The following is a 26,657-nucleotide window of genomic DNA, read 5'->3' as shown; positions in this document are numbered from 1 at the left end:
AGGTGTTCGTAAACACGTTAAAGCGTCGTTTGACCCTAACCCCAGTGCTTTTAATTGCCTTTTTTTCTTCAGTTACACATCATCCTTTTGATCCAGACTCCATTAGATTGTCCGGCCAATCAGAAAGAAAAAAGTGGTTTAGTAATTTGTTTTGGAATTTTTCTGGTGAAAAGTAGCTGTGACCCTAATCCTGTATGACCAAAACAAGGCAGGATCCAGCCCTTTCAGAACGTGTATAATAAACACCACCTAGGTGGCCTTGGTTTTCTTTTTCCATTTTTGATAGTTACCACCCGTTGATTACGGTACCATGTCATGTTGGTTTTCTCAGTGAGGAAGGGGAGAGGAAATGCTATTGTTTGGTAATGTCTGCTTCCAATTTTTAACATTTTTGGAGATGAACTTGCCAGAAGCTAAGTGTCAGAATGGTCCTCCACTCAACCCAACAAGATAGCCATTTGTACACAATGTTGTCAAACCATGCTAACTACCAGAGAACATCCAGATTCTCTCCTATAAAATACAGATAGTACATCCCCCCAAATGTTCTTGACTACTGAACAATTTCATGTAGATTTAAAAACAGTCCCTGGCACGGAAGGTACTTCTAGCTATCATCTTCAAAGTCTAAATTGTAAATTCGTTCTGTAGAAGTAGGGTATGCTCCTGAGAAGGGAGCGTGGCAAGACTCCATCTCATATACTTTGAACATGTTATCAGCACACACCAGTCCCTGGAGAAGGACATCATGCTTGGTAAAAACAGGATCACTGAAAAAGTCGAAGACCCTCAATGAGATGGAATGACACAGTGCCTGCAACATGGGCTCAAACATAGCAACGATTGCCCAGCACAGGGCTGGGCAATGTTTTGTTCTGTTGTACAAAGAGTCACTGTGAGTCAGAACCAACTCAATGGGCAGCTAACAGAGGCAGGTTATATATATACCCTACCTGCCCTCTCCCTCCCAGTATTATAGTACACTGGTATGATACCATCACACAGAGCAAGCACAGCAAATGTACAAACTGGTATAGCCACACCTTGGCCTAAAGGAAGTTTCTCCCACCGCAATTCCTGCCAAAGCTTTAAAATCTTTAAGAGCTCATTATATAATATCAGGGGAAAAAATCATATTAGGGCCATCTAACTTCACTGATCAATAGAAGTAACAGTTTAATTCCCAGGTAAGAACCCTGTTTAGTCACTGCTGGATTCAAACAGATAAATTCCTATTACAGTCAAGCAAATTTAAAACACAGCTAAGTTTGGGATATGACCTTTATTGAGCTTATCCACCAGAGTGGAAATAATGTCTGTACAAAACCAAATGTTTGTTACTATAACTTCTGCATCACAATTAAAATCCAAACAGTTTTTTAAAAACAGTCAACTCAATCAAAACCCACTACTTCAGAATCAATAGCTTCTTTGAAGCCACAGTAACACTTAAATATGGTTAAGACTCGAATGCAGAAATTTGGTTGGTTGGAAAGCTAATTAAACTTCCAACTTGCTCAAATAGAATTACAAAAAGGCAAAATTGTGTTTGTCACAGAGATACAGTCCACTGGAATCACCAACACTGGACAGCTGTTAGAGTATTTAGAGTCCTGAGATAATAAGGAATCCAGGCATCCTTTAGACAGTCTTCTGTTGTCCTTTCTTCCCAATCAGAGATTTGTGGATGTGGGGAATGACGCCTAGAAGAGTGACAGGGATTAACTTGACATATATAAAATTTAAAGTCACATAGTATATAACCCAGGTAACTTATTGTTCAACTTGAAAGGTTTTTTAAAAAATATTAAGCTTAAATATGCAAAATAAAAATTCATTGAGTTAATTTACGTAAATCAAACGTCACAAATCTGCAACCATGCTGCATCAGTGAAAATATATGTATTCTTTTAGACTATAAAAGTAACAGAAATTAAAGATGCAAATAATTCTTTTCTCTAGTTACATACCACCACCAGCAATTGTAGCCTTGATAAGAGAGTCCAATTCTTCATCTCCTCGAATAGCAAGTTGCAAGTGACGAGGGGTAATACGCTTCACCTTTAAGTCTTTTGATGCATTTCCTGCCAGTTCAAGTACCTAGACAACAGAATCTATTTAATCTCCTTCCAACTTTCCTCAGGCCAAGATCCAGAGCACAAACAAGTCTTCATGAGGGTAAATCTACCCATTGTCGCTGCCCCCCCCCCAACTTAATGGCCAGATATGCAAAAGCTATAAAGGGGACACGCAATTATTTACAGCAGCAGCAAACTCAAACTCAATAGGATGCCTTGTTGAACACCAGCTCCCTCTAGCGTTCTTCGAGGCTTCTCGCCGCGTTTAGGGCCTGGGAGTTTTCTTGCATCACTTTCCTCCTTCCCTCTCACCTCCCTCCCCCCGCTCCAGCCTTTTCCAGATTATAGGCGTACACCCATTTACCTCTGCGGTGAGGTACTCCAGGATGGCTGCGCTGTACACAGCGGCAGTGGCGCCCACACGTCCATGGCTGGTCGTCCTAGATTTCAGGTGTCGATGAATACGGCCCACCGGAAACTTAATTTTAAGCACACATAAACATAAATGCACAAACATATAAGTCAAAGATAGGAAAATCATACGCGCGCCAAAGCAAGGAGCATGGGCGACGCTGGTGCAGCAACACGCTCCAGTATCAACACACGTGATCTCCTCCCCTTCCCGACATTTATCGTTATCGACAACCCAAGTCGCGACACCGCGTCGCCCACGAAAAGACCAAACGCCAGTCAAGAGCGATGATAAACAAGAAAGGACGGCAAAGAAAAACGCCACGACTCCAAGGCTGCACAAACAACTACTGACCTGCAAGCCGGCTCTCTGCGAGCGGGAAACCGCCTTTGTCTTGGCCTTTCCGGAGTCCTTCCCAGCCTTACCGCCAGCCTGCAGCGCGCACACGCCCGCGAGCGGAGGAGGAACGGAGAATATAGGATTACCAGGGCGGCGCGCCCCTCCCCCAACGCGGCGCGGCCCGGGCGCGAGCGCGGCCCCGCTGGGGTCTCCGGACCGCCGCGCGCCGCAGGGGCGACCCCGCCCGCCGCCGCGGCCGCGCGCCTTCACCAGCCCGCCCGCCCCCAGGGGCGTTGCGCGCGCGACCCAACCGTCGCCGCCCGCCACGAGACCGGAGGTGGCTACGCTCGCCGACGACAAAACACCTCCCCCCGCTCTTCCAAATCCTGTCTCCGCGCGTTCTCAACCGCCGCCACTCCACCCCCCCATCCCCGTGTGTAACGGGTTTTTCTCCCGCCGGCAAAAACCCACGAAGTCGTCGAGCGCCTCTGCTAAGTTTACCATTTCGAATTCTGCTGAAGCTCAAACAAGCAAGGCAGAGAAAGGGCTAGTCAAACACCCAGCGAGATCCCGGCAGCTACTCCGTCGCACCGCGATTCAAACTGCGCTGTCTCCCGCCTTCCCCGCTCCCTTTATACTGCAGAATGTTCCCTCATCCGGGAACTCCGATTGCTCATCGCACCAATGGCTGCCACCCGCCCTCGGGACGCGTCCTTGAGGCCTCAGCCAATGAGCAGGCGAAGGAAATAGTGGAGGGGCGGGCGCTTCGCACTTCGAGCCGCGATTGGAGTTTAGGGAGGGAGGTGGGGGAGGGCGGAGGGACAGGAACGGGTAGAAGAAGGGCACGGCAGCAGGAGGGAAGAAACACAGCGAGCTACCCTGCGAGAGCGAGGAGACCGGCCGGTTGCGGTCACGTGTCTGGGAGGAGGAGCTGAGAGGCTCTGGGGAGGAGCACACAGTAGCGCCCCTTCTCCTAGTTTCCCTGAGGATCTCGAAAGACCACGTGTTGGGGTCTAGCGCTCCCTCCTGCCCCCTCCCACCGTGCCCTACCCGCAGAGACCTGCTGGGCTCTCCCGCTTTCCTCCGGGGGCCCTGGGCGCCCTCCTCTCCCACCCCTCCCCATCCCGGGAGTCTCCTCCTGTCTGACAGGTAGCGCGAACGGTTCGAGAGAGGGGAGCCGCGAAGTCAGCCCCGCGCACCCGCGACCCCAAGACTTGATAGAGCTGCCCGGTCTGTGTCCTAGAAGAGTCTTCAGCCACCGACTGATCACGACCCGCTGCTCCCACTACGTTTTCGGCGATGTCGTCCACACCCTCTTTCCTCACCACTTTTGAAACAGGATAGTTCGACGAGGAACAAACAGTGGAGCAAAGTCACTTTACCGGTCACAAAAGACTTGTCTGCCTTGCAGGGGGCTTGAGGTGAGGCAGTATTCTCTAACCAAGAAGTATTATTCTCGAAACTACACATCAGTGGGTTACACCAATAGCCTGGTGCCTGAAGTTGATTTACTGAAACCTCGGAATTATTATGTGTCAAGTTTTCTACACTGAAATTTTTGCTACATGACAAATGTTCAGTAAATGCCAGTAGGGTAACTCGAACATGATTCACAGGCAGTTACAGATGGTCCATGTAATCAATTGCAAATGGTAGGCTTAAAATATAGTACTGTACCCACAGTCCTATCATAATGCCAGCTACTTAGCCTTCCAACTAATAGATTAATAACACCTGTGTACATCTCCAGCTGCTTGGGATAGTAATGATATAAATCTTCAATACTTACACTGTTTAATAGCATATTGCACTTTTTAACATAATTGAATAATTCTGATGTAAATAAAGATTTGAGATATATAAGCTAAAGTGCTTTCGATTCGGTTTCAATTTGAAAGAAGAATTCTGGAGAAGCGGTTCCCGACAATTTTGACACAAAAAAAAAAAAAAAAAAAAACCACTGCGGTGGAGTTCATTCTGACTCATAGTGACAGAGTAGAACTGCCCTATAGAGCTTCCAAAGAGCGCCTGGCGATTCAAACTGCCAACCTTTTGCTTAGCAGCCGTAGCACTTAACCACTACGCCACCAGGGTTTCCAGAGGGCCGTTTTATTATTTCTCCTATTTGGAACTGACGTGTTCTTATGATGTAACCAATAAGCAAGAGTTAATCACCCCCCAATGAATTGATATAAGGGCAATTAAAAGCTAAGAAACCTGGCATAACAGATAATCTAAGCTCCACTGAGAATTTGTGAAATATAACCCACAAACCAGCATTAGTACCCTCTCCAGGTTAGAGAATACAAACATGTGATCTCTGTTACAAGACCAGGTAAAGGAATTTACTGTTGCCTCACCGAATAGTGGTTAAACGAGAATGAGCTGAGGAGCAGGTAACCTGAATTCTGCTCTGTCTCTACCTCACTGTTTGATCCTATTGCTAATCTTTTGCAGCCTTGACTTCCTCTTCCGTGAAGAGTATAGTAACACCTGTTTTCAGGTGGTTGTTGGAAGATTGGAAACCCTGGTGGCATAGTGGTTAAGTGCTATGGCTGCTAACCAAGAGGTTGGCAGTTTGAATCTGCCGGGTGCTCCTTGGAAACTCTTATGGGGCAGTTCTACTCCGTTCTATAGGGTCACTATGAGTCGGAATTGACTCGACGGCAGTGGGTAGTAGTAGTAGTAGCAGTTGGAAGATTGCAGCCCTGGTGGTGCAGTGATTAAAAGCTTGGTAGCCAGTTGGAATCCACCATCCGCTCCTTGGAAGCCCTATGGGGCAGTTCTCCTCTGCCCTGTAGGGTCACTGTGATCAGAATCAAGTTGTTGGCAAAGGGTTTGATTTGGTTTTGGTTGAAAGATTAAGGAAGAAGGTATATAAACTATAGCATGTGTTTGGCACACAACAACTGGAAGAAGCAGTACTCAATAAATATCTTCTACATTGGATGCCGGGGAGAAGTGAAATCAATATTTAAAGAATTTTAATTCCTAAATCTTTTTTCCTGTCTAGTATACTGTCTTCCTTGGGTACAGAACCATCAAGCTTGAAACCTGCCCAAAGTGTTATGAGTCAGAATTAACTCCACGGCAATGGGTTTTTGTTAAGGTGAACAGGACAGTTACAGTTTCTCAACTTTTCAGAGCACTTACGTGATGATTTTCTACTCTCCTGTCCTGGGGTAAAAAAAAAAAAAAAAACCCGTTGCCATGGAGTAGTGACCCCATAGCGACCCTACAGGACAGGGTAGAACTGCCCCATAGGGTTTCCAAGGAGCAGATAGTAGATTCGAACTGCTGTCCTTCTGGTTAGCAGCCAAGCTCTAAACCACTGCGCCACCAGGGCTCCATCCTGGAAAAGGCAAGTTGCAGATACATTAATATTCTTGGCTTTTCTTTCTTGTTCTTGCCTTCACGCTACTGTTTATGTATAGCCATTCTTTTTATTTAATGTCACATGCAATTTTTTTTATTTAATGTCATGTCAACTTAGCTACTTAATAAATGCCCTCTAGTCATTAAAAATAAACTGAAATGAAGTAGATATTCCTGGTATTATTGACTCTTTCCTTAATAGCCGTTTCCTAACTCTAAGACCAATTATTATTTCCTCTCAAACACTAGCACGTACTTTAACTGTTGTTTCTCTTGACTTTTTATGTAGAAAATTTGATAGTCCCACACTTGAGAATCTCAAATTTTTCAAATACATCTTGTTTTAAACACCTATTTTTCTGTTATTTCAAAGGCTAGTAGTCTCAGTAGATAACAGGAACTTAGCGTCAGAATCTTGGTTCTCTCTACATAGGGCATTCAGGAAAGAACATGCCTTAAAAAACTCAGTTGTCAATACCTGGTTTCCAATTATTAATTTTAAAGTAATCTTGTTATTTTAAAAATATTAATTTTTAATAATTATTTAGTTTTAATAGTTTTATATTTAAATTTAATATTTTAAATTACTTAAAGTTATTATTTTAAAATTAATTTTTTCAATAACCAACATATCTCAGAAATTTTGAAGGAAATTTGATGGTTGTTTTAATGTTAAGAATCAAGTATCTTTATGTGTTAATAATCGTTTTCCCAAATAAAATTTCATATATATTTATATTCCCTATATTTTGTAACTCTGATCTCCTCAGCTGAATTGTAAATCCACAGGCAGGATGAAGCCTCCACCACCACAAGTTTCTAACACAATGGCAAGAAGATTGTTGTAGACATTTGTTGTTGTTGTTAGTAGCTGTCCAGTCGATTCCAACTCACAGTAACCACACGTGTACTGAGTAGAACTGCTTCCTAGGGATTTCAAGGCTGTGACCTTTGGAAGCAGATTGCCAGGCCTGTCTCCCAAGGTAATTTTGGGTGGGTTTGACCACCAACCTTCAGGCTGGGAGTTGAGCACTTAACTGTTTGTACCACCCAGGGACTCCTAACACATTTTTATTATTGTATTGTCTTCTTTTATCTGTATATACGCAACTGAGATGGAACGCAATACCACACATCATACATAACCCCTGCCAAATAATGGAATACACATGATACATTCCAAGTTGGTCCTGTCAACCTCTTAGGTAAAATAGAGCACATTCAATTGTATTACATGCCAGGTGTCTTAGTCATCTAGTGCTGCTATAACAGAAATACCACAAGTGGATGGCTTTAACAAAAATTTTTTCTCTGACAGTCTAGGAGGCTAGAAGTTCAAATTTAGGGTGGCAGCTCCAGGGGATGGCTTTCTCTCTCCATCGCTGTGGGGGAAGGTCCTTGTCAACAGTCTTCCCTGGTTGAGGAGCTTCTCAGCATAGGGACCCCGGATCCAAAGGACACACTATTCTCCTGGCTCTGGTTTCTTGTTGGTATAAGGTCTCATGTCTCTCTGCTTGCTTCTCTCTTTTATGTCTCAAAAGAGATTTACACAAAACACAAACTAATCTTGTAGACTGAGTCCTGTCTCATTAATATAAATATAACTGCCACAAATTCCTCCTCATTAACATCGTAGAGATAGGACTTACAACACATAGAAAAATCACATCAGATGACAAAATGGTGGACAGTCACACAATACTGGGAATCATGGCCTAGCCAAGTTGACAGATATTTTGGCGGGACACTATTCAAACCGTAACACCAGGCGATATGCAAAGAACTAGCAGTTGGAAGAGAGTCCCCAGGTGGTGCAAACAGTTAAAGTACTTCACTGCTGATCAAAAGGTTGGTGGTTTAAGTTCACTCAGAGGTACCTGAGAAGAAAGGCCAAGTGACCTACTTCCAAAAAATCAGCCATTGAAAACCCTATGGTGCGCAGTTGTACTCTGATACCCGTGGGATCACTGTGAGTTAGAATCGATTGAACTCAATGACAGTTGGTAACTACCTGGTAGGAGTTGGGAAATAGAGGGTATATATAGGGCTTAGGTATTTCCTCAACCTAGCTCAGAGGATTGGACAAGAAGGAAAATTTTAAAAATGCTTTAATCATTAAGATCACATCAGTAAGGCTGTTACAAAACAAGTATCTGATTGCCATTGCAACAGTTTGTAGTTTTGTGCGCCATCCAGTCGATTCCAACTCACAGCAACCCTATATGACAGGTAGAACTGCCCCATAGGGTACCTCTATTTTAAAGGGCAGAGAGAACTGCCGGCTACAGTGTATTGAAGAGTTTATATTTAAATGGATTAAGAAACTTTGACTGGAATGGCAGTTGGTGTAAGGAAGCAGCAGTTACAGGGTAGGTGTGGCAGAAATTGCTGATTATAATCCTATATCCATTTTCCCATCTCCCTTAGTAATAGACCCCATTACTGTTGAGTCAATTCCTGTTCATGGCAACCCTATAGGACAGAGAAGAACTGCCCCATAGGGTTTTCAGGGAGCAGCTGGTGGATTCGAACTGCTGACGTTATGTAGCAGCCTAACTCTTAACCACCGTGCCACTAGAGCTTCTCCCTCAGTAAGAAAATCTCCAAATTTTTGCTGGGCAGAAGGTAGTCAGAATAAAACAACATTTGTCCAGGAGAGTTAGTTTTGATCAAAACGTGTAAGCAGCAGTGGTAGGTGCAACATCTAGGAAGTTTCCTTAAAGGAATGGACAAGTCCTTTTTTTCTTCTTGCTAACTAGAATGGAGACAGAGTTAGAGAGCCATCTCGGATCATGAAATTAACTTGGGAATGTAGGCCACACGTGAAGGAATAATAAGGTAGAAAGAAAAAGAGTCTTTGACTCTATGGAGTATCAAACCTGTCCTGGATCTCTTCAGACTTTTACATCTATTTTGTTTGAGCGACTGTTATTTGGGTTTATTTATCACTTGCAGCGGAACCCAGTCCTAACCATTACATTAAGTCAACACCTGATACATTTAGAGAAAGACAGCAGACCCTGAGACACTGAGAAACTAATATTTGTGAGAATGGGAGAATATAATGTTCCTCATTTTTAGGATAGTAATCTAGCCACACATACAGGAGGAGGATCATAAAAGGGAAATTTTTTGTTAGAAGGCTGGTAAAGATGTTATTATTTAGGCATAAGGCCTAAAACCAGTGTTATACTAAAACCAAGTGAAGGATGTGAAACATCTTGAAGGATTAATAAGATTTAGACGAAGGCAGGGCCAAGATGATGGGGTAGTCAGATGCTTCTGGTGAGCCCTCTTACAACAAAGACCTGAAAAAACAAGTGAAACAATTATATATATGACAAGCTAGGAGCCCTGAACATCAAAGGCAAGGCTAGGAAATTGGTCTGAGTGGCAGGGGGAGGAAGAGACGGTTCCAAAGCAACAAGGAGTTGCCGGACCTGATTTGGCAGGAACCAGCGCCCCTCAGGCACAATCCCCTGGAACGACTGTGGTGGGGTTGGCAGTGGCGTTCGGGACACGGTTTTCTCAGGGAGAGACAGCAAGCCACACAGTCTACTCACACCTCTGGAACGAGAGAAGAACAGCGCTCTCTGCAAAAGCTAAGTACTTGCATTTATTTTACCGTGCCCCCAATCCCCAAGCCAGCTTCACTGGCTGTCAATTTCTCTGGGCCTGAGATAGGTGCCACTGCATGTACTGAGCCATTTTCCCAGCCTTGGACAAGGAATAAATTAACAACTGGGGGAAAAAATAACCTGCCAGCTCCACTAAATGGGGGAGCTCAGGACAGAAGTGGCTCCTGTCCAGGGACAAATGGTTTGTGGACTTTGAATATCTTTCACCCCTGTCTGGACCTGTGTGGGCCCATTTCAGGAGATTAGAACCTTTTTACTGCAATGGTTTAGGGGGCTTGAGGTATGACTTCAACTGTTTCAGCTGTGCCATGGAGCGGTGGGTTTTTAATGTTTGACACTGCTTTGCCTATTAAACAGGGTCCTCACCTTTTTTTTTTTTTCCACCTACCCACTTCAGGGGCCTGAGGACTGGTGACTCCACCGACATCACCTAGCCACCCATGACAGGGCCCAAGGATAAGTGGTGCCTCCCAGTCCTTGCAACCAAAAGCATTGGGTGCCCATGGCCCAGCCGCAGAACCCACCCACCTGTGTGCTGTAGGGAACAGGGACACGCTTTCCTCACAGATACTCGGGATGGTTGTTGGCCCCCTACCTTTTTCAGAGTGTGACCCCCTGCTGCAACCAGATACCTGTGCCTACACCAATCAATTCTGCCCGCCCCCCCCCAAGACTGTAGGACAGAGCCTGTACCACATACTTGGTGATCAACTACTTGGACATCTGAGCTGAATCCATACAAGAAAAGTAAATGGACTCTTAACCTTATATACCTGGCAACAACTCTAGCCAACTGGTGACAGGACGTTAGAGCTTCAACGGTGCAAATAATCAAGATAGTTTACTCAAGCAGCCTATCTGGGCATATTAAAACAAAACAAAGCAAGAAGCTAGGATACAGTAAGCAAACATAAATCAATACAATAACATAGATGGTCTGGAGACGAGAGTCAATATCAAAGCACGTAAAGAAGCAGGTCATGATTGCTTCAACAAGCTCTCAAAACAAAGAATCAAGGAATCTTCTAGATGAAGATGTATTGCTGGAATTACAAGAGGTAGAATACAAAAGATTAATATACAGAACTCTTCAAGAGATCAGGAAGGAGATCAGGCAAAACACCGAGCAATCCAAAGAACATACATATAAAGCAGTTGAGGAAGTTAAAAAGACTATTCAAGAACATTATGAAAAATTTAATAGGCTGCAAGAATCCTTAGAGAGACAAAAATCAAATTCAGATTAACAATAAAATTACAGAATTAGACAACTCAATAGAAAAAGGAGCAGAATTGAAAAACTGGAAGGCAGAATTAGTGAGATTGAAAATAAAACACTTGGCACCAATATATTTGAAGAAAAATCAGATAAAAGAATTAAAAAAAATGAAGAAACCCTAAAAATTATGTGGGACCCTATCAAGAGAAATAACCTACAAGTGACTGGAGTACCAGAACAGGGAGGGATAACAGAAAATACAGACAGAATTGTTGAAGATTTGTTGGCAGAAAACTTCCCAGATATCATGAAAGATGAGAAGATATCTATCCAAGATGCTCATTGAACTCCACATAAGGTAGATGTTAAAAGAAAGTCACCAGGACATTATAATCAAATTTGCCAAAACCAAAGATAAAGAGAGAATTTTAAGAGCAGCTGGGGATAAATGCAAAGTCACCTACAAAGGAGAGCCAATAAGAATAAGCTCAGACTACTCCACAGAAACCATGCAGGCAAGAAGGCAATGGCATGACTTATATAAAGCACTGAAGGAAAAAAAATTGCCAGGCAAGAATCATACATCCAGCAAAACTGTCTCTCAAATATGAAGGCAGATTTAGGACATTTCCAGATAAACAGAAGTTTAGGGAATTTGTAAAAACCAAACCAAAACTACAAGAAATACTAAAGGGAGCCCTCTGGTTAGAAAATTAATAATATTAGTATCAACCCAAGACTAGAACACATGACAAAGCAACCAGATATCAACCCAGGTAGGGAAATCACAAAAATAAATCAAGATAAAAAAACACTCGAAACAGTGATGTCATTATGTAAAAGATGACAACATTAAAACAATAAAGAGGGACTAAAAAATGTAGTCATAGATCTTTCATATGGTGAGGAAGTCAAGGCAATATAAAGAAATAAAAGTTTGGTTTAAACTTAGAAAAATAGGGGTAGATATGAAGGTAACCACAAAGAAGACTAACAATCTTACACATCAAAATAAAATACAAGAAAGTAAAAAAGACTAGATTTACTGGTCTAATGGCGACTGAGACTATGGCTCCTAGATACCCTGCTAATTCTGAACTGAAACCACTCCCAAAATCCACCTTTTGGTCAAAGATTAAACAGGCCTACAAAACAAAAAATAACACACGTGAGGAACGTGCTTCTTAGTTCAATCAAGTATGCGAGGCAAAGTGAGCAATACCTGCCCCAAAGCAAAGATGACAAGGCAAGAAAGGACAGGAAAACTGGATGGATGGACACTGAGAACCGACGGTGGAAAGGGAAAGGGGGAGAGTGCTGACACATTGCAGGGGTTGCAATTAATATCACAAAATAATTTTTGCCTAAATTTTGAATGAAAACCTAATTTGAACTGTAAGCTTTCATCTAGAACATCATAAAATTGTTTTTCAAAGAATAAAAAAAGTACACAAGAACAAGGGATGTTTTTGGTAAACGCTATAACATACACAATTTTTCAACAACGGCAGTATCAACCAAAAATATATGCGTTGTTATATAGTTAGATAAATATGAATATATGTGTATAGGAAGGTATATGCATGTACATATGTGTTCACGTGTAGGTGTATCTGTAGGCATAGCTATATACATGTTTGTGCTGCATATATATTCATATATATTATGAAGCACAAAGGGGCACAGTTACAGATACTTACTGGATATAACCAAACACCTCATGACATTGGTTTACTGAGTTTGAAAGTTTAAGACCATAGTCTTGTGGGACAACTTGGTCAATTGGCATAACGTAGTTCATAAAATTTATGTTCTACATCCTAGTCTAGTGAGTAGCGCCTGGGGTCGTAAAAGCTTGCAAGTGGCCATCTAAGTTACAATTATTGGTCTCTACTCGCCTGGAGCAAAAGAGAAAGAAGGAAACCAAAGACTCAAAGAAGAAAGTACAAGAATGACAGCCAACATGAACCATGGCCTCATCTCTCCTGAGACCAGAAGAACTAAATGGTACTCGGCTACCACTGCCAACCAGTCTGACCAGAGACACAATAGATGGTCCCAGGTAGAACAGGAGGAAAATGTAGAACAAAAGTAAAATTCTTAGAAAAAGGCCAGACTTACTAGCCCAGTAGAGACCAGAGGAATCCCCAGACTGTCATCCTGAGACACCCTTCAAACCTGGAACTGAAACCACTCCCGGAGGTCACCTTTCAGTTAAATAACAGATTAAACAAACAAACAAAAAAAAACCAAACCCGTTGCTGTCAAGTTGTTTTCGACTCATAGCCACCCTGTGAGACAGACTAGAACTGCCTCATGGGGTTTCCAGGGAGTGGCTGGTGGATTTGAATTGCTCATCTTTTGATCAGCAGTCAAACTCTTAACCACTGAGCCAACAGGGCTCTAAATTACAGATTAGCTGATAAAATAAACAACATCACCTGTGACTGCTGTGCTTTAAAAAAAAAAAAAAATTGGGACCAAACAGTCAACATCTACCCTAAAGCAAAAATGAGGAGGTAAGGGGCGGGAGGTAGTGAAACAATTAGATTAATGAAAATGGAACGACCAGAATGGAAATAATGTGAATGTTGACACATTGTGAAAAATGTAACCAATGTCACTGAACAATATGCATAGAAATTATTAAATGAGAACCTAATTTGCTGTGTAAACTTTCACCAAAATCACAATGTTATTAAAAAAAGAAAGAAGTATAAAACCAACAGAATTCATAGATTTAAGTTTTCAATGTGTTTCAAATGATTAGGTCTTTGTTCCTTTGCTATTTTTCCAAAATCAGGAAGTTTGAGATTCACAAAGCACGTGGTAATTGAAAAATAAAACAGGCATTGTTTCCTAAAGGGGGGGAAAAAAAGATTTAGTGACTGACAAGGTGTCTTAGTTTTCTAGGGCTGCTATAACAGAAATAAACACAAGTGGATGGCTTTAACAAAGAGAAAGTTATTCTCTCACAGTCTAGGAGGCTAGAAGTCCTAATTCAGGATGCCAGCTTCAGAGGAAGGCTTTCTCTCTCTGTCTTTCTGGGGGAAGCTCTTTGTCATCAATCTTTCCTGGCTGAGGAACATCTCAGTGCAGGGACCCCAGATCCAAAGGACGCACTATTCTCCTGGCTCTTGTTTTTTTGGTGGTAATGAGGTGACGTCCCCCTTGCTTGTCTCTTTTATATCTCAAAAGAGGTTGATTTATGACCCAACCTAATCTTGTAGATTGAGTTTTCCCACATTAACATAACTGCCTCTAATCCTGCCTCATTAACATCATAGAGGTAGGATTTACAACACATAGAAAAATCACATCAGATCACAAAATGTTGTACAAACACACAACACTGGGTATCATGGCCTAGCCAAGTTTACACACATTTGGGGGGGACACAAATCAATCCATGACACTAGGTATAATATTTAGGAAGACATGGGGGTAGAGACAGGCGCTAAGGAAATGAGACAGAAACATTTGGGAATAGGTTGTCTTTGTTATGTTCATGAAGCAGGATTAGTTTAGACTGTGTTTTGAGTCAGTCTCTTTTGAGATATAAAAGAGAGTAAACAATCAAACGAGCTAGCAGAAGTGGGGGAAGAGAGATGCTGAGCCACATGAAGATTGCCCAGGTGCAGAAGCTCAAATAGATAAGGACCTTGCTCCAGAGCTAGCAGAGAGAAAAAGCCTTTCCCTAAAAGTCAGCAAAAGTCTTCTAAATTGTGAGAAAATAAATTTCTATTTGTTAAAGCAACTCATTTGTGATATTTCTGTTATAGCAACGGTAGATAACTAAGACACAGGATATTTTTAGATTGGTTGTCTAGGATATAAAATAGCAAAACCATATATAGAAATAGGGAAGCCGAAAGGGTAGATGTGGATGGAGAGAGGGGAGGAGTTAAGTCAGGAAAGTTAAGAAATACTAACTTTAAGTTGACATTAAGGGAATCCAAGTAGAATTTTTCTAGTAGATGTATCGGCAATAGGGGAAGAAGCTTGTGAAAGGAATCAGGTTCAAAGATTTATCCCAAGGAGTGTTCATCACAAAGAAGTTTGATGATGATACCACCAGAGATAAGAAGACCAAAGGAAAAGAGTGAATACAACTGAAAGCTGAAGAGTAGACAAAGAAAAAGGCTCAAAGAAATATAGTGTCACGATGGACATAACGATTCTATTCTAAACTAGAAAATTCCTCGTAGTTGTAACACCTAACAAGGTGATGCCTAGAAAATCTCTGCATGTTGGACATTAATCTGCTTGCGATCTTTAATACTTTTCTCTGTTTATCAAAGATGATGATATTGCCATAGATTCTGTGACTACCGTCACCAAAACTCTTGGCTGTTACGTAAATCTGTTTTGCCCAATGTTATAAAAGAATGATAACTGAGAAAAGCTCACTGGTTAAATTCTAGTAAGTTTTAAATTTCACACAACTTTCTTAGTATTAGAGGGAACCCAAATGCCACCTTAAGTCTAATGAGGAAAGGGACATACCATGAAAAAGACGAGAGTCTAAAACCAGACAACATATACTTCACACCTCACCATAGATTCATTCCCTGGGCAAAAACCATACAAAAGGTATGGCCATCACACTGTTTATTAAAACCCATGAACTCATAAAGGTGATTACCAATCCTTTCAATTGAATGAAATGGCTCAGAGAAAGTCTTAAGCCTTTTCTAACTCTGAGACTCTCCCAATTCTATTTTTGTGGATGTTTTGGAGTTAGCACAGCACAACCTAGTGAAAGCTAATACAGCTATCGATATACATACTGAATTTTCTCAGAGCCATCTTCTTAGATACCATGGCTGCTTTAAGTAGTTTTCCCAGTTTGTTATAGATTTGCTTATTGGGACATAATATTGTCAGGGCCCAGGCACAGGATGAAAATGTGGTGCATTTGGTCACAGTAGGTACATGGTGATCAGATGAGTAGTGAGTCAGCAGGCTTAGAATATTCGAGATATGCTTTATTATAGAAAATCAACTACTCTAGAAACACTTCTAATGGTTCTTTGGAGTCCTTGGGTGGCATAAATGGTTAAGAGCTCAGCTACTAACAGAAAGGTTGGCAATTTGAATCCACCCAGAAGTGCCTTGGAAGAAAGGCCTGATGATCTACTTCCAAAAGCCTGCAGCCATCACAAATCCTATGGAACACAGTTCTACTCTGAAAGACATGGGATTGCCACGAATTAGAATCAACTCAAGGGCAACTGGTTTGTTTTTTGTTTTTCATACTACTTTTCAGTTATATGGCATTGTACAGGTTTTCAGTGGACTTCCACAGAGTCCCATTTCAAACTAAATACATGTGAGGTGGATGTGAACACAACTTATCTTCATTTTAAAAAATGAAGAAATCGACTAAGGGGACATTCACGGATGAAACAGCACATACACGTCCTTCATCCTCTTTCTACAGCTTTGTACTTCTGTGTGAAAACCTTCACTCAGAAAAGGATTTAATGAACACCTATGCCCATACATACTTGTGATTTTCTTTGTCTTAAACAAAATATGTAAAAGCTGTAACTGAACAACATATAAGACCTGAACGTCATTCCTTCTAGATGATAACTGTTTTCATTGTCTTCTAGTGTCCTGAAGTCTCATGAAATAGTCATTAATTTCTTCAATAAGCCTCCTCCACTGCTCAAAGTCTCAAAAGGAAATGGTCTGATAATTCTTTTCCTTCATTAATAGATAAGTTCAAGTCTAGGCAAAAGCTGTCTGGGCCATTTATCATATTTCACCACAGGATATGGAAATTTACAAGGTGTCTCTTTGTTTAGATTTTTTATTTCCTGTTTCAAAATAAAGTGATTGTACTCATCTTAATTCTCAAAAATGAAAGAAATCACTTTTTTCCTCCAAATTAAGCTGACAATTCAGGAATTTTACAGACTCTGTAGACAAAGAGAGAAAAGCCTGGAAAAATCAATGTTATTATATCTTTTCATAGTCTAGAAGTAATTGTTTCATATCATTGATTTTTGCAATATAGTAAAACTTATTAATTTGTAGAAAGTTTGCTTAAAATAATGAAGATTTTAAATTACAGGCACTTAAAAATAGTCTTTACATACATGTAAAATATGCACAAATATAAATATACAACAAAATTTTTAATAATTTTACAAATGTATATAAAGAGAGAGAGAGACAGAACTCCAAGTGACTGCTAACAAATGTTGACAAGAACACTTACTAACAGATTTGCTTTAGATAGAAAAAAGGGATTTGTAATAGCATTAATCATTAGGAAACGTACCGAAGCTCAAGAACTTTTTTTTTTTATTGTGCTTTAAGTGAAAGTTTACAAATAAAGTCAGTCTCTCACACAAAAACTTATATACACCTTGCTACATACTCCCAATTGCTCTCCCCCAGATAAGACAGCCCACTGCCTCCCTCTACTCTCTCTTTGTGTCCATTTTGTCAGCTTCTAACCCCCTCTACCCACTCAACTCTCCTCAAGGCAGGAAGTGCCAACATAGTTTCAAGTGTCTACCTAATCCAAGAAGCTAACCCCTCACCAGCATCCCTCTCCAAACCAATGTCCAGTCCAATCCATGTCTGAAGAGTTGGCCCCAGGAATGGTTCCTGTACTGGGCCAACAGAAGGTCTGGGGGCCATGACCACTGGGGTCCCTCTAGTCTCAGTCAGACCATTAAGTCTGGTCTTTTTATGAGAATTTGGGGTCTGCATCCCACTGCTCTCCTGCTCCCTCAGGGGTTCTCTGTTGTGCTCCCTGTCAGGGCTGTCATCAGTTGTAGCTGGGCACCATCTAGCTCTTCTGGTCTCAGGCTGATGTAGTCTCTGGTTTATGTGCCCTTTCTGTCTCTTGGGCTCGTAATTACCTTGTGTCCTTGGTGTTTTTCATCCTCCTTTCATCCAGGTGGGTTGATACCAATTGATGCATCTTAGATGGCCACTTGCTAGCATTAAGACCCCAGACACCTCTCTCCAAGGTGGAATGCAGAATGTTTTCCTAATAGATTTTATTATGCCAATTGACTTAGATGTCCCCTGAAACCATGGTCCCCAAATGCCTGCCCCTGCTATGCTGGCCTTTGAAGCATTCAGTTTATTCAGGAAACTGCTTTTGGTTTAGTCCAGTTGTGCTGGCCTCTCCTGTATTGTGTGTTGTCTTTCTCATCACCTAAAGTAGTTCTTATCTACTATCTAATTAGTGAGTACCCCCTCCCATGCTCCCTCCCTCTCCCCTCTGATAACCATCAAAGAATATTTTCTTCTGTTTAAACTATTTCTTGAGTTCTTATAATAGTGGTCTTATACAATATTTGTCCTTTTGCAACTGACTAATTTCACTCAGCACAATGCCTTCCAGATTCCTCCATGTTATGAAATTTTTCACAGATTCATCATTGTTCTTTATTGATGTATTCCATTGTGTGAATATACCATAATTTATTTATCCATTCATCCATTGATGGGCACCTTGGTTGCTTCCATCTTTTTGGTATTGTAAACAGTGCTGCAATGAACGTGGGTATGTAAAGCTCTTATTTCTCTAGGATATATTCCAAGGAATGGGATTGCTGGATCATATGGTAGTTCTATTTCTAGCTTTTTAAGGAAGTGCCAAATCAATTTCCAAAGTGGTTGGACCATTTTACATTCCCACCAGCAGTGTATAAGTGTTCCAATCTCTCCACAGCCTCTCCAACATTTATTCTTTTGTGTTTTTTGGATTAATGCCAGCCTTGTTGGAGTGAGATGGAATCTCATTGTAGTTTTGATGTATTTCTCTAATGGCTAAAGACTGTGAGCCTTTCCTCATGTATCTGTTAGCTACCTGAATGTCTTCTTTAGTGAAGTGTCTGTTCATATCTTTTGCCCATTTCTTAATTGGGTTATTTGTCTTTTTGCAGTTGAGTTTTTGCAGTATCATGTACATTTTAGAGATCAGGTGCTGATCAGAAATATCATAGCTAAAAATTTTTTCCCAGTCTATAGGTAACCTTTTTACTATTTTGGTGAACTCTTTGGATGAGCATAGGTATTTGATTTTTAGGAGCTCCCAGTTATCTAGTTTTTCTTCTGCATTGTTAGTAATGTTTTGTATACTGTTTATGCCATGTATTAGGGCTCCTAACATTTTCCCTATTTTTTCTTCCATGATCTTTATCATTTTAGATTTTATATTTAGGTCTTTGATCCATTTTGAGCTTGTTTTTGTGCATGGAGTGAGGTATGGGTCTTGTTTCATTTTTTTGCAGATGGATATCCAGTTATGCCAGCACCATTTGTTAAAAAGACTGTCTTTTCCCCATTTAACTGTTTTGGGGCCTTTGTCAAATATCAACTGCTCATATGTGGATGGATTTATGTCTGGGTTGTCAATCCTGTTCCATTGGTTTATATATCTGTTATTGTACAAGTACCAGGCTGTTTTGACTACTGTGGCTGTATAATAGGTTCTAAAATCAGATAGAGTTCACTTTGTTCTTCTTTTTCAGTAATGCTTTACTTATCTGGGGCCTCTTTCCCTTCCATATGAAGTTAGTGATTTGTTTCTCCATCTCATTAAAGAATATCGTTGGGATTTGGATTGGAATTGCATTAAATGTATAGATTGCTTTTGGTAGAATAGACATTTTTATAATGTTAAGTCTTCCTATCCATGAGCAAGACTTATGTATGTTTTTCCACTTATGTAGGTCTCTTTTGATTTCTTGCAGAAGTATATTGTAGTTTTCTTTGTATGAGTCTTTTACATCCCTGGTAACATTTACTCCTAAGTATTTTATGTTCTTGGGGGCTACCATAAATGGTATTAATTTGGTAATTTCCTTTTCAATGTTCTTTTTGTCGGTGTAGAGGAATCCAACTGATTTTTGTATGTTTATCTTGTCTCCTGATAATCTGCTGAACTCTTCTATTAGTTTCCGTAGTTTTCTTGAGGATTCCTTAGGGTTTCCTGTGTATAATATCATGTCGTCTGCAAATAGAGATTTTACTTCTTCCTTGCCAATCTAGATGCCCTTTACTTCTTTGTCTAGCCTAATTGCTCTGGCCAGCACCTACAGCACAATGTTGAATAAGAGTGGTGATAAAGGGCATCCCTGTCTGGTTCCTGTTCTCAGGGGGAATGCTTTGAGGCTCTCTCCATTTAGGATGATGTTGGCTGTTGGCTTTGTATAAATGCCCTTTATTATGTTGAGGAATTTTCCTTCTATTCCTATTTTGCTGAGAGTTTTTATCATGAATGGGTGTTGAACTTTGTCAAATATCTTTTCTGCATCAATTGATAAAATCGTGTGATTCTTTTGTTTTATTTATGTGATGGGTTATATTAATTGTTTTTCTACTGTTGAACCATCCCTGCATATCTGGTATGAATCCCACTTGGTCGTGGTGAATTATTTTTTTGATACGTTGTTGAATTCTATTGGCTAGAATTTTGTTGAGGATATTTGCATCTAAGTTCATGAGAGATGTAGGTCTATAATTTTCTTTTTTTTGTGGTGTCTTTACCTGGTTTTGGTATCAGGGATATGCTGGCTTCATAGAATGAGTTTGGGAGTATTCCGTCATTTTCTATGCTCTGAAATACGTTTAGTAGTAGTGGTGTTAGCTCTTCTCTGAAAATTTGGTAGAACTCTGCAGTGAAGCTGTCCAGGCCAGGGTTTTTTTTTTGTTGGGAGTTTTTTGATTACCTTTTCAATCTCTTCTTTTGTTATGGGTCTATTTAGTTATTCTACCTCTGTGTTAGTTTAGGTAGGTGGTGTGTTTCTAGGAAATCGTCCATTTCTTCTAGGTTTTCAAATTTGTTAGGGTACAATTTTTCATAGCAATCTGATATGATTCTTTTAATTTCAGTTGGGTCTGTTGTAATATTGCCCATCTCATTTCTTATTCTGGTTATTTGCTTCTTCTCCTGTTTTTCTTTTGTCAGTTTGGCCAATGGTTTATCAATTTTGTTGATTTTTTTCAAAGAACCAGCTTTTGGTCTTGTTAATTCTTTCTATTGTTTTTCTGTTTTCTATTTCATTTAGTTCTGCTCTAATTTTTATTATGTGTTTTCTTCTGGTGCCTGAGGGTTTCTTTTGTTGTTCTCTTTCTATTTGTTTGAGTTGTAAGGATAATTCTCTGATTTTGGCCCTTCTTTTTGGATGTGTGCATTTATTGATATAAATTGACCTCTGAGCACTGCTTTCGCTGTGTCCCAAAGGTTCTGATAGGAAGTGTTCTCATTTTCATTGGGTTCTATGAATTTCTTTATTCCATCCTTAATGTCTTCTATAATCCAGCCTTTTTTGAGCAGGGTATTGTTCAGTTTCCAAGTGTTTGATTTCTTTTCCCTGCTTTTTCTGTTATTAATTTCCACTTTTACCTCCTTATGGTCAGAGAAGATGCCTTGTAATATTTCAATGTTTTGGATTCTGCTAAGGCTTGCTTTATGACCTAATAAGTGGTCTATTCTAGAGAATGTTCCATGTGCACTAGAAAAGAAAGTATACTTGGTTGCTGTTGGGTGGAGTGTTCTGTATATGTCTATGAGGTCAAGTTGGTTGATTGTGGCATTTAGGTCTTCCGTGTCTTTATTGAGCTTCTTTCTGGATGTCCTGTCCTTCACCAAAAGTGATGTGTTGAAGTCTCCTACTATTATTGTGGAGCTGTGTGTCTCAGTTTTTAGTGCTGATAGAGTTTGTTTTATGTATCTTGCAGTCCTGTCATTGGGTGCATAAATATTTAATATGGTTATATCTTCTCGGTATATTGTCCTTTTAATCATTACATAGTGTCCTTCCTTATCCTTTATGATGGATTTAACTTTAAAGTCTATTTTGTCAGAAATTAATATTGCCGTTTCTGCTCTTTTTCATCATTGTTTGCTTGATATATTTTTTTCCATCCTTTGAGTTTTAGTTTGTGTCTCTAAGTCTAAGGTGTGTCTCTTGTAGGCAGCATATAGATGGATCATGTTTTTTAATCCATTCTGCCACTCTCTGCTTCTTTATTGCTGCATTTAGTCCATTTATATTCAGCGTAATTATGGATAGGTATGAATTTAGTGGTATCATTTTGATGTCTTTTTAGGTGTGTTGTTGACAGTTTCTTTTTCCTACTTGATTTTATGTGCTGAGTAGATTGTATTTGTATATTGTCCTTTCCTCATATTCATTGTTGTTGATTTTGTTTCTGCTGAGTCTCAATTTTTTTCTTCCATTTTATTTTGATGAGTAGAGTAGTTTGTCCCCTTGTGGTTACCTTATTTTTTACCCCTATTTTTCTAAATTTAAACCTAACTTTTATTTCTTTGTATTGCCGTATCTTCCTCTCCATATTGAAGGTCTATGATTACATTTCTTAGTCCTTCTTTTTTGTTTTAATGTTGTCTTCTTTTATGAAATAACATCACTGTTACCCTGTTTTGAGCTTTTTTTTTTTTTTTTTTTTAATCTTGTTTTGTTTTTTTGATTTCCCTGTCTGGGTTGACTTCTGATTGCTCTGCTCAGTGTTCTAGTCTTGGGTTGATACCCGATATTATTGATTTTCTAACCAAAGAACTCCCTTTAGTATTTCTTGTAGTTTTGGTTTGGTTTTTACAATTTCCCTAAACTTCTGTTTATCTGGAAATGTCCTAATTTCACTTTCATATTTAAGAGACAGTTTTGATGGATATATAATTCTTGGCTGGCAATTTTTTTCCTTCAGTTTTTTAAATAAATCATCCCATTGCCTTCTTGCCTGCATGGTTTCTGTGGAGCAGTCCGAGCTTATTCTTATTGGCTCTCCTTTGTAGGTGACTTTTCATTTATCCCTAGCTGCTCTTAAAATTCTCTCTTTATCTTTGGTTTTGGCAAGTTTGATTATAATATGTCCTGGTGACTTTCTTTTAACATCTACCTTATGTGGAGTTCAATGAGCATCTTGGATAGATATCTTCTCATTTTCACGATATCAGGGAAGTTTTCTGCCAACAAATCTTCAACAATTCTGTCTGTATTTTCTGTTATCCCTCCCTGTTCTGGTTCTCTAATCACTCGTAGGTTATTTCTCTTGATAGAGTCTCACATGATTCTTAAGGTTTCTTCATTTTTTAAAATTCTTTTATCTGATTTTTCTTCAAAGATATTAGTGCCAAGTGATTTATCTTCAAGTTCAGAAATTCTGGTTTCTACTTCCTCAATTCTGCTCCTCTGACTTTCTATTTAGTTGTGTATTTCTGTAATTTTATTGTTAATCTCCTGAATTTCTGATTGCTGTCTGTCTATGAATTTTTCCAGCTTACTGAATTTTTCATTATGTTCCTGAATAATCTTTCTAATTTCTTCAGTTGCTTTATCTGTGTGTTCCTTTGCTTGTTTGGCATATTGCCTCTTTTCCTTCCTGATGTCTTGAAAGATTCTGTATGTTAAACTTTTGTATTCTGCCTCTGGTAATTCCAGGAATGCACTTTCATCTAGAAGATCCCTGGATTCTTTGTTTTGAGAGCTTGTTGAGGTGATCATGGTCTGTTTCTTTATGTGACTTGATATTGACTGTTGTCTCTGAGCCATCTATAAGTTATTGTATCAGTTTATGTTTGCTTACTGTGTCATTGCTTCTTGCCTTGTTTTGTTTTGATATGCCCAGATGGGTTGCTTGAGTGAGCTAGATTGATTATTTTCACCTTCGGAGCTCTGACGTCCTGTTCCCAGATGGCTAGAGCTGTTTTCAGGTATATCAGTCTAGGAGTCCATTCAATTTTCTTGTATGAATTCAGCTTAGGTGTCCAGGTAGCTGATCATCAAGTATGTGGTACAGGCTCTGTCCTACAGTCTTAAAGGGGCAGGGGTGATTGTTGTAGGTACCGGTATGTGGTTGCAGCAGGGGTTCATGCTCTGAACAAAGCAGGGGGTTGAGAACCGACCCTCTAGTGTCTCTGAGGAAAGCATGTCCCTGTTCCCTAGAGCGTGCAGGTGTGTGGGTTCTGCAGACAGGCCATGGGCACCCAATGTTTTTGGTTGTAAGGACTGGGAAGTACCAGTTATCCTTGGACTCCTGTCACAGGCAGCTGGGCGACCTGAGTGGAGGAACCAGTCCTTAGGCTTCTGAGGTGGGTAGGTGAGGACCCTGTTTAATTGGCAAAGCAATGTCAAACATCAAACACCCACCTCTCCACCGCATAGCTGAAATGGTTGGAGTCTGCCAGCAAGGGCCTATTCTTCTGAAATAGGCCCACAGAGGTCCATGCAAGGGGAAAGGTGCTCAATGTCCACAGACGGTTTATGCCTGGACAGGAGCTGCTTCTGTCCTGAGCTCCCCCGGTTAGTGGGTGTGGCAAATTATCTTTTCCCCCAAATGCAAATTTTTTCCTTCTCCAAGGCCAGGGGAATGGCTCTAGGCGCTCAACAGTGCCTATCTTAGGCCCAGGGAATTCAGCCACTGAAGCCGACTTGGGGGGGGGGGGGCGCATTAAAATATACGGAAGTACTTAGCTTTTGCCGAGAGCACTGTTCTTCTCTGATTCTGGAGGAGTAAGTACGCTGTGTGGCTGGCTGCTTCTCCCTGAGGAAACTGCGGCCGATCGCTAGTACCAGCCCACCTCCACCACTCCAGCAATGGTGCCTGAGGACTCCCCACGATTCAGGTCTGGTAACTCCTCTCTGCTTCTGAACCATCTCTTCCTTCCCCTGTCTCTCTGTTCATTTTCTAAGCTTGCCTTTGATGCTTAGGGCTCCTAGCTTGTCATAAATATACTCATTTCACTTGTTTTATCGGGTCTTTGTTGTAAAGAGGGCTCTCCGGAAGTGTCTGTCCCACCATCTTGGCTCTGCATCCTCAAGAACTTTTAAAATACATTTTTGAAAACATTTACATTTTGGGTTCTTTATTAAGTTGGCTTATAAAGTTTCTTTATGGATAGTTCAAACTGTAGTTCAATTTCCAATGACATATTGAACATTCCAAATGACTAGGATCTGAAATATTGAGGTTCTACTCTTGCTTGGCTGTAGCAATCTGATTGGCCTCATAATCTGGGGGGCATGACTTGAACTTGCATTTATAAAGCAAACACAACATTTTTGAATTGCATATTTTGGAGGTGGACAAAGTCTTCCCAAACCACCTCTAGATGAAAGTAAAAATATAAATATTTAAAAGATTGTACTGTCATAAATCCCCTCACTCTATTTGCCTCACATAGTCCAAAGGCTGTTTTGGAAGAAGGATAAAGCACCTCTTCCCTTATAGGATCTCATATATGTGCAGAACATGAAGTAGGTAATCAGGGCCTTGAATGGCCAAGACTGGCTCACTGTTCACCGAAGTCATTTCTTCTTCAAGAGCATTCCACCACAATTATTGCTCCGTTGTGGTGAGGTGTGGCCACGTGAACAGTTCTTATCAAGGTATATGGAAATGACATGTCCTTTCTACATCAAGGCTTTTAAAAAGTAGACGTGCCTTCTCCACCCTCTTTTCTGTATTTGAGAATTGTATGCATACAACTCCAAAGCAGTAAGGAAGTTAGAATCACAAGATTGATTCTATGGAAGGCCACCTGCCAACCAGGAACACTGACAATTTTATTGGGTTAAACTACTACAATTTTGGTGTTTGTTTGTTATAGTAATTAGCCTTTGCTATGAGTCAGAATCAACTCCATTGGAAATTTTTTTTTTTTTTTAAACTGGTATACCTAGTTTACAGCCATAGAACAATCAATGAGAAGGTGTTTTTGAAAGACCTATTTCTACGTAATCCATTCTTATTGCTAGGGCACTAGCCTAATTTGCTAATACTGTACAAGAGAATGAGAAGTTTTGGCAAACATTCTCTACTAAAGAACCCTTGTTTTCAACATTACCTACTTTTTAAAAGACTGTAAAAATACAATATAAAGTATGCAGAAGGTTATTCATTGTGGCATCACCCATAATTACAAAATATTGGGAAAAAAACAATTATTAATAAGAAACTTGTTGAATAAGTTCTGGTACACCAACACAATGAAGTAAGATGGATCTGTAAAAAGGAATAAGGACACACTAACACAGAGTGATCTTCAGAATATATTCTAAGTGAAAGAAATGGAGTAGAGAATAGGGTATGTAGTATGCTATGTTTTTGTAAGAAGTTGTGCATTTGCTTATAACTGCAGAAATAAACAATAATAGATGGATAAGCCAAATTAATAACAATTAATATAGCAAGAGAGGGAGGGTAGAGAATATACAGATGGAAGCAAAACTTCTTGTTTTACAGTTTTTACACTGGTATGTTGTAAATTTTTATGTTGTAAATATTTTTGTATAATTTAAAAAACTCAAAAATTTAACAATCTAAATACTGAAAGCAAACTGAATTAAATAAATTTTAATCCAATTTGATGACATATTCATGCAGAGAAAAAAATTATCCTAAGTAAACTTAGAACACTAATTTCACTCTCATTCTTCAGTGAGATCTACTATAAAGACAAGGAGGACTACCAATAAATCTTAGACTTCATTCAAAAATGTTAACATTAGGAATAATATTGGTATTGTTATTTTGTAAAACTATTGTATTTCTATTGCAGGATAAAGAAAATTATTAAGTATGTTTGTTTTCTTAAT

General features: G+C 40.0%; 1 protein-coding gene across 2 annotated transcripts; it reads right to left on the bottom strand.

The window, feature by feature from the left end:
- Nucleotides 1-1,225: 1,225 nt before the first annotated feature.
- Nucleotides 1,226-3,464, bottom strand: LOC100660481 (histone H2A.Z). 2 transcript variants are annotated; one of them, XM_064285518.1, is made up of 5 exons: nt 3,331-3,464; nt 2,845-2,922; nt 2,443-2,556; nt 1,971-2,100; nt 1,226-1,703 (listed from the first exon to the last, which is right to left on the bottom strand). In XM_064285518.1, exons 1-5 carry the CDS (start codon nt 3,331-3,333, stop codon nt 1,642-1,644), a joined length of 387 nt encoding a protein of 128 aa, XP_064141588.1. In that variant the 5' UTR covers nt 3,334-3,464; the 3' UTR covers nt 1,226-1,641. The 2 variants fall into 2 exon arrangements, with proteins under 2 accessions (XP_064141588.1, XP_064141587.1); XM_064285517.1 differs by having other exon boundaries at nt 2,443-2,922.
- Between the last annotated feature and the right edge of the window lie 23,193 nt (nt 3,465-26,657).

The sequence above is a fragment of the Loxodonta africana genome, chromosome 5 (genome assembly GCF_030014295.1).
Source record: "Loxodonta africana isolate mLoxAfr1 chromosome 5, mLoxAfr1.hap2, whole genome shotgun sequence".
NCBI lineage: Eukaryota > Metazoa > Chordata > Mammalia > Proboscidea > Elephantidae > Loxodonta > Loxodonta africana.
Note: the sequence above shows the minus strand (reverse complement) of the source record. Positions and strands in the feature narration are given on the sequence as shown.

Bases quoted from the DNA above. Each gene is read 5' to 3' on its own strand.
- LOC100660481 (XM_064285517.1), bottom strand. The intron at 2,101-2,442 runs GTAAATGGGTGT...TCTGTTGTCTAG, and splicing joins TGGAGTACCTCACCGCAGAG to GTACTTGAACTGGCAGGAAA. The intron at 1,704-1,970 runs GTATGTAACTAG...TCACTCTTCTAG, and splicing joins GGCTACAATTGCTGGTGGTG to GCGTCATTCCCCACATCCAC.